Below are 8,880 nucleotides of genomic sequence, written 5' to 3' on the forward strand. Positions count from 1 at the left end.
GTGTCTCCCATAACCCGGCACCGCCGCCGCTTCTCTACAGACCGCACCGTGGCCGCGGGAGGCGGCCGTCTGCCTGGGTCCCCCGCTCTACCTCTCCGCTGTCGCGCCTCCTCCTTCTGTTCCCTCTCGCCGCTTCTTCCTCCGCTCCCTGACTTTTTTGACTGCATGTTCAGCCACACTGCCTCCCTCTGCATCTTCACTTCGGCCCCGCCGCAGCCCCGGCGAGCATGGACAGTCGGGTTCTCGAGCATCCTCACGCCCAGTTCGGAGGCTCCTTGGCCGGGTTGGTGGGTTTCCCGTACCCGCTCGGTCCCCATCACCACCACCATCACCAGCACGTCTACGAGCTCGCAAGCGGACACCAGCTGCAGTCCGCGGCCGCCGTACCTTTCTCTATAGACGGATTACTAAACGGCTCCTGCTCGGCCTCGGTGGTCAGCTCCAACCCTCTGTTGTCCGACAGTCAGCAGTTCAAACTCTCAGGTAGGCCTGGCTCTTTGTGTCTGATGTCTCATTAAGCATTAACACAGGTGAGTGGTGACTGTATTTGATAGGAAGTGTGTTAAATCGCCAATAAATGGCTTCTTTGATGGCCACACAGAGCCGCTTTCATCAAAACTTTGGTGAAGTCAAAGCAGCCTTTGAGTGCAAGCTTTTAAGGAGAAGGACAGGAGGAAGAACTAGTTTCAGGGCTTGGAAAACAGGAAAATCCAAAAGTTTATGGGTTGATCATTTTCACGGAAAAATTCCCCTAATGGTTGAAATAAAAACCAACTTGTTTTCAGCCTATGGGCTGTTGATTCATATTGTAGAGCCAATTAGTTGTCAAAATTGAATAGTGCAATTAATCGGAAAGCGTGCAAAATATAGATTATTTCCAGTGCGTGTTAGGCCCCATTTATTGGACGTGATTTATCACTGGCAGCACAATTTTTATAAAGAAAAAGAAACAGTTTTACACTAAACTGGTTCAAATGTACAAGTCAATTATGCCGCGCATCTTGTAGCATGAACATCTCTCTCTCTGTGTCTTACACACACACACACACACACACACACACACGCACGCACACGCAAACTCACGCACACGCACACGTCTGCAGATTCTGGGGACCCGGATAAGGACAGTCCCGGTTGCAAACGGAGACGCACGAGGACGAATTTTACCGGGTGGCAACTGGAGGAGCTCGAGAAAGCGTTCAACGAGAGTCACTATCCGGATGTGTTCATGCGGGAGGCGCTCGCGCTCAGGCTTGACCTCGTGGAATCAAGAGTTCAGGTAAAGACAACCTAATCGATCCCTCGTTTTGAGGGTCGTTATTCCCGCTTGGCTTTATTTAATCTATTCCTTAGATTAGCAAAAAAAAAAAAAAAAAAAAAAAAAAAATCACATTATTTATTAATCATAAAGACCCACATCCACAAAAATATGGCTGAGAGGTGGCCCGCGACGGCCTGCCCCACACTTTGATAGCTGCTTCTTAATAATCAAAGCACCAATAGAGTTTTTGTTTTTTAAAGAAAAAAAGATGATGCATGTAGGCAGCCTAATGATTTATGGGTTGATGAAAACAGTGCTCTTTACTGTCGGCTAAGCAGTGGGTGAAAATAAGATGTAGACTTTTTCCTTTCCTTCTTCCAAATTCGTTCATATTTTTTTATTTGTTGTGTATTTTACTGCAACTTTTCTTATTTTCTGTTTTTATACTTCTACGTGGTTGGATCATGTTTTTGATTAGACAAATCATGATCGTTCTGTTATTAAATAAATGTGAATAATTAATATTATTATTATTATTATTATTATAGTTTGCTGTTGTTATTGTAAAAAGCAATAGCAGCAGTGGCTTAATGTGAGCAGTCTCTTAGTGTTACTTTTGAATTATTCAATGTTAACAACATCAGCTATAGTGTGCTCAGGAACTACAGAAAACAACAAGAAAAATAATAATAGTCAAGAATCTTTTCAGCAATCAATTTAGGACCAAAAATGAAAATATATGTTAAGTGATATTACCGTCTATAGCTTACAGATTATAGTGGTTTGTTTCATTTAATGACATTAGGCTTAATAGTAATGATATTAACAATGATATCAACAACAACAAGCACAATACTAATAATAATAATAATAATGATAATACTAAAATGATGAAGATGAATATACAGTTTGGTGCTAGTTTGTTTTTAAGTTTGTACATGCTGTGTCTGATAGTTATATTGTATCAATGGTAATTTATAGGCCAGAGGCTATTCATGTATGTCTAAGTACGCCACATAGATTTCACTTGCCGGATGGGTAAAGCAGGACAGAAACAGAGCTCGCCGTTGCTTTATGTTGTTGGGGGATTTGGTTCCTAAACCTCAGATTATTGTTCCCTCAAGCTGCTTAACGCTCTTTTATCGCCAGGTTTGCCAGGGAAAGATAGAACCAACATTAACAATTCATAAGAAGCACCATTGTTGCGCACGATGTTGGTCTCCCATACTTATTATGCAATGTTCTCAGATCCTGCTTGTGCATGCTAAACTCCTGGTGTTATCAGTGCCGAACATGAGGCTGTTAGATCGCCCAGAGGCCGGGCAGCGAGAGCTGGAGGTGGGGGAAGCTCCCTGTCTTGGCTCGGTGAGGAGAGGGGGCCGCTGTGCTCCGCACCCTGTACATGCGAGCAGACGGCTGGGTGTTGAAGAATATGCATAGATGGGATATGGCTGAGGAGCTGTGGAACAATTAAATGTAGTTGGCAGAGGTGTCCATTATGCAGACTCATTTGTAATTAACACTGGCACATCTGTTCATCTGCTGATCCACGGCTGTGACCTATTGACCTCACGCAGTCGCACAGTGTTAAAGCTTACAGTACACAAAGACCCACAGAGACATATCAGTGATTTCACTCGTCTCAGGATTTTGTGGAATCTGGGTGGATTTGTAGTCAATCTGTTTTTTTTTGTTTTTTTTGTTTACATTTTTGCAGATGTGAGATCAGGCTCATGTGAAATGTTGCCCACACTGTTAAATGAATGAAGTCACTGATTTTATTTTATTTTTTTGTCAAGGAAAGAAAACATATCTCAACTATCACCCAAACTATTAAAAAACACTTGAGTTTAATCAACTTAATTACTTAAGTGAACATTACGACCTTCATTAGAATGTTTTTTATTATAAAGTAAAGATATTTCTGTTACATTAAGCTAAACAAATACCTTGTTTTACAAAGTTGGCCAATGAAAATCATTGTCCCAATTAATGCTGCAGTAATTGCTGTTGGGATTGATTAGCTGACTTTCAATAAGTGTATAATGGTCATCACAAGCAAGGATTAGGTGTTGAATTAGCTTTTTGTTTCCAACCAACATTCCAAGATAGAAAAATGTGTTTACAAAAATACTACCAAATATCCAGATTAAAGAAACCACAGACACCAAATCTTTAGCATTTTGAAATAAATATGTATAAATGGTTTTCTGGCAGTCAGCTAATTCATGACCTGTCAGTTCGATAACACTCCAACACAACTGCAGAAACCTTCGTGTGACCTGCTGCTGTTTGACAGATTTTTACAAGAATAGAGCTCAGCTCTGAAGCAAAATTGAGCTCATGTGCCACCTGTGTGTGTAAATGTGTTCATGTATATATTTATGTGTGTACATGTGCATAGGTGTGGTTCCAAAACAGACGGGCTAAATGGAGAAAAAAGGAGAACACAAAGAAAGGGCCAGGGCGGCCGGCTCACAACTCCCACCCGACCACATGCAGCGGTGAGCCCATGGACCCCGAGGAGATTGCACGGAGGGAGCACGAGCGGGCCGAAAAGAAGAAACGCAAACAGGAGAGGAAGCTGCTGAAGTCCCAGAATAAACTTCTCACAGGTGAGAGCTTCCACACACCTGGAGGCTCGGAGAGTGACAGCGGGGTGTCACAGTTCACCGACAGCGAGCAGCCTTCAAGCGTTAATGGAAATATTCACATCGAACTGCCAGCCACAAAAGGTGCGGGAGGACTCCAAACTGAATCCAGCTGTGACCAAACACGACATGACTTCGGTCATCTGCAAAACCACCAAAACCAAAGAACTGCAGGAGAATCAGAGCAGGTTTCTCCAGGCAGCACCCACAGCTCCAGTCCTGGAGGCCCGAGGTCTTCTGCCCTGCAGAAACGAAACCCTTTCAGCGTGGAGAGCCTCCTCTCCGACACCATGCCCCGGCGGAAATCACAGCTGGACTTCCCTTCGCTGCCCAATCAGAGAACACTGGTGGGAAAAGGTCATTTCTTGCTTTACCCCATTACCCATCAGCCTTTGGGCTTTCTAGTGCCCCAAACAGCCCTGAAGGCCACACCATGTCAGGACAATATTAACAGACTCAACCTGGGACAAAGGTGTGTGACAACTGAGGGTAGCCCGGCCCCTTCTGACCTCTCCAACTTTGGCAGCATCACCAACCCTTTGAACTCTGAGAATATGGAGCATAACGCGCAGCATCACCACAGTCACACTAGCAACAGAGTGGAGGCAAGTGACATGGAGGAGTGTAGTGGTGACTGCAGTAATGCAAGATTTCCTGTTTCTCCTCCACCAAACAGTGAGGCTCAGACAGCTTTGACCAGGCTGAGCTCCACACACTCCAGTGACATGAGCGAGGAGAGGAGTCCCAAAGTTCAAACGGAGGCTGTGCCCAATGGCTGCCAATCTGCTGAGCTGTGTGCAAAAGACAAGGGTGCAAGAGAGGAGCGAGCGTCTCCAGACCTCTCCAAGTGTCTCAAGACAAACACAGACTGTGAAGAAACACCCGGAACAGATGGAGAGGATCTCGATATGGACTAACACTTTAACACAAGCAAAAATAAACAGAGGACCAGGAACAAAGCTCAGATTATTCAAACATTCCCAAAGCTCTAAAGACACTCTAAAGCATATCAGGAATCAGGAGACTTAATCCTCGTCTATTTTTTAATCATATGATGTGATGAATCCACATGGCTCCTCAAAGCTGGGGCTGCCCCAATAACCGGGCTTTAGGCCTATTGTAAACCTGTGAACACCTTTAGAAGCAGGTCTTTCTCCTTCTTTTTCTTCTTCTTCTTCTTTTTTTTTTTGGTGAACAACTTGTAACAAATTCTAGGCTACAATAAACATCCCACATGCAACATAAATCCTCAGATATTGTAAAATGAGAAAATGATATTTATATGTTAACATTTTGATAAATAAAGTTATTGTTTAAATTGAATCACTGACTTTACAGGGCCATCTTATGCGAGGGGAAAGGGAAAAAAAGAAAAGAAAGGGTGATGGTGTGGCAGAACCTTGGATCATGGCGGCTGGAGTTTTGTCATGTTACAACAGATAAATCCCCCCTTTTCCCCCTGTGTAGTGAGCCGGAGCTGTGGCTCAAGTCCGTCTGGCTGTTTGTATTTATTGCTTTAACAAATTTATTCATTTGAAAGGCCGAGCTGGAATGAGGTTAGTGGCCGCGGGCTATGGGACCCTGCGCCTCCTGCTGAGTTTTGATATGAAAGTAATTATTTTCCCACTGGCTGCTGCGGGTCTCGAGGCAGTTTTTTTCCCCTCCTTTCAGCCCAAAGGGTTATTAGACATTACCGATTTCTAGTGATATGGAATCACATAAACTTCCTACAATAATAGAATTAGCATGAAAGGCAGGGGTGTCAAATTGAAATGGGAAAATAATAGCCGCGCCAGCTGCACCATCGATGTGTGTTTGCGTGCGACTCGTGTGCGTGAGTGCGCATAGTCTATTGAGCGCGGGGAGGAGGAGGAGGAGGATGAGATGGTGGTAGATTCGTGGGGCGGAATTTTCATGAGCTGCCGCGGCTGTCAGACGGCCCTTGTAGTCGGCTATATTAAGATAGATGTTCGATGATATCCCTCATTGTTCTGTCGCTTATATTGATGTTGCTGTGTTATCGCCCTATTGATCATGTGTCGCACATAATAGGACAGGCGCGCGCCCGCCCGCCTGCGCCTTTCTACAAAAGCGCCTGGGCCCCTCGTCATTTGTTCTAATAGGACTGCGAGTCCCTCGGGGTGGGGGGGAGACAGATAAAGATATAGAAGGGAGAAGAGGAGACAGGGGGCGAATGATGTGCGGGGCATGCATTTGTATTTTTTGACCAGTTGTTGTCTGAGCTCAAAGAAAAGGTGTGGAGGAAAGTGAAGAATGGGTGAATTAAAGCTGTTTAGGAGACATGCTCTCCCAAATGTGCACGTGCGCGCTAGCCTGCGTGCACTCGCGTGCCCTGCGCCAGTCCCCGCTTAGAAAAGAGTGTGTTTGGCTTATGAAGTGTAAACGCCACCAATTCCCTGGAAACCGAAATCCCAATTATTAAAACCATTAATTCTGGCGAGCCGGTGCACAGAGGAGCAGTGTTGACAGCCCGGCTAAATATCCCTTATCCCTCCCGGTCACCTCGCCTTTATTTGCAAATAAATTGAGGGAGATCCGAGGGACAGAGCTTTACTTTGCTGCGCCGACCTAAAATGAATTTCCGTGCCTGAGTCCCTTTAATAATATTTACATAATTTTCGCTCAGTGACTCTGCTATTTGCGCTGTAGGAAGCGGGGGTCTTGCAGGAAAAATAATTAGACAAGAGGATGAGGAGGGAGCCAGAGTGAAAAACAGCAGGGGGAGGATGGGTTAAGACCGAAGCTGAACACTAAATTCCCAGACAGCTAAAATCAATGAAAGTAATAACCCTATTATTTAATTCATAAGGACATTATTTCCCCATAAGGCCTCGGGAAACGTCCCCTTCGACCGAAACAATCACATTAAATCGTCCATTCCGCGTGCACTGTGTGAAATTCCTTCTTTTATCCTTTCTCTTTTTTTTTCCAAGGGAAACGCTTTATTATAACGGGTTAGTTTCAAGAGTGCGATTAATTAGAAAATATAGGTTTGATCTCCCTCCAGCAAGGCCTTGCAGTGTGTGTACGCGCTCTGGCTGCTGTGCTGAGAGACATAACGAATCAAAAAGCCGTATTTGCAACACAATTTGGAACTTTTTTTCAGAAAATTAAGGAATAAACTGGTGAAACATCAAACCTCGCATACAGGTAGAAAACCTGGCATCCATGTAGTTAGAAGGCAGAATATCTGACCCTTCAAAAGCCCTGGACAGCTAAAATAATCATTGATCAATAAGTTTATTTTGGACACGTAGCTTTATTAGAGGCCCATTCATCAAGAGGGTGGATCTCTTTGGAGATAATGATCCAAAAAGGGCTTTTAGAGCAAGAAATGTAACTTGACCGTAATGACCGTAATTTTGTGTATCTATCTATCTATCTATCTATCTATCTATCTATCTATCTATCTATCTATCTATCTATCTATCTATCTATCTATCTATCTATCTAATCCAATTTAGAGGCTTTATTATGAGGCATTGGGCGAGTATAGGGTGAGTGTGTGTGTTTGGCACCAACACAAACGACCAATCGATCAAACCAGCCTGGACCGAGAGGGCCCTCCCGCTGTGTCCGTGCCGCTCATGCATCACACTTTATGAATTCAATTTCAACCGGGAGAAATTTTCAATTTGAACGCGCGATCATTACGGCATGGGGGGATAGCGCAAATTGTTTTTGCTCTATTATGCATTCGGACGCCATCATTTTTCTTTCTAATTACCGAGGTGTCAGCGCGGCCTGTCACCCGGGCGCTGATTTTCAATTTAACTGATCATCATACATTCATTTTCCCATTTGATAAATCTGCTATCTAGAAGCGCCCGCCATGCCCGGAATATTAAGCGGCGCTGGGGCGCAGTAATAGGGGGATGTGTATGCTGCAATGAGCGCGGATCAGCCAGCTAATTTAGCACCTTCCACATTCCCCGTCTCCATCCCCCATTTCCAATTCTCGAGAGGAGACAAGACAATAAAATAAAAAAGAAAGAAAGAAAGAAAGAAAGAAAGAAAGAAAGAAAGAAAGAAAGAAAGAAAGAAACAAACAAACAAAGGGAGAAAAAAAGAAAGAAAGAAAAGAAAAAATGCAGGACAGGACAGAGTTCAATGGCTTTCTAACCTCCACCAACGATGAGAAATCCCCGAGGTTACCAAGAATCAGTAGCAGGATACAGTCTCCCTATCCGCGATGTTATAATACTATTTTGCTATTTAGAGGCAGATTAATAAATACAAATTGAGTTACTCAATAGATAGTCTTTTTATTTAATTGAAAGACATTTGCACAATTAATTACAGGCCTGACTTCAAGACTATACTAAACCCCCTCCACCCCCACCTTCCAACGTGCCTGACTCTCCATCCCCTCCCAGGCTCCGGAGTCAATGGGAGCGTGTGTCGTTGGGTTTTAGGTCTTTGATCAGGACTGGATGGGCCCACAGCCAACATCACACATAAGTGATCCTCTGTTAGACCCTCTTAACTCAGAAAACAGTGATCTGCTGGGCAGCCTGTGCCCGAACAGCTGTCAGAAAAAGTTCAAACAAAGCTGTCATTATTTGGTTTTGAAGCAATAAGAGTTGATGTGACAGTGTGGTCCATTATCAAATATTTAGTTTGTTGTACTCGTTTTGTTCAGACAAATCGGTCTTTTAAAAACGTGTCATATGTCTTCGAGCGCTGTGTTGGTTTTGAAAGTTTTCTGTATCAACACAGATTTCCATTATTATGGTGATAATCAATAATCTACTCTATCACCAGAGCTGAGGAGGAAAGATGCGATGTGGCTGAGAGATCCGCATCTAAATGAAACGGAGAGGTTTGTTGGTCAAACTTCGGTTTCTCCAACTTTCTCCAAAACACAGATTATTGAATGTAGTGGAAAACATTAAAGCTTTTCAAATCAGGTGAGGACAAAAAGGGTAGGGTTTTTTTGGATTTTAA

At 43.8% G+C, this 8,880-nt stretch overlaps 1 protein-coding gene across 1 annotated transcript; it reads left to right on the forward strand.

Moving 5' to 3' along the window:
* Window positions 1-5,160, forward strand: LOC142379431 (homeobox protein unc-4 homolog). Its single transcript, XM_075464589.1, has 3 exons — window positions 1-483; window positions 1,104-1,279; window positions 3,666-5,160. Exons 1-3 carry the CDS (start codon window positions 228-230, stop codon window positions 4,827-4,829), a joined length of 1,596 nt encoding a protein of 531 aa, XP_075320704.1. The 5' UTR covers window positions 1-227; the 3' UTR covers window positions 4,830-5,160.
* Window positions 5,161-8,880: the final 3,720 nt, after the last annotated feature.

This window comes from Odontesthes bonariensis, chromosome 4 (genome assembly GCF_027942865.1).
Source record: "Odontesthes bonariensis isolate fOdoBon6 chromosome 4, fOdoBon6.hap1, whole genome shotgun sequence".
In the NCBI taxonomy this organism is placed as follows: domain Eukaryota; kingdom Metazoa; phylum Chordata; class Actinopteri; order Atheriniformes; family Atherinopsidae; genus Odontesthes; species Odontesthes bonariensis.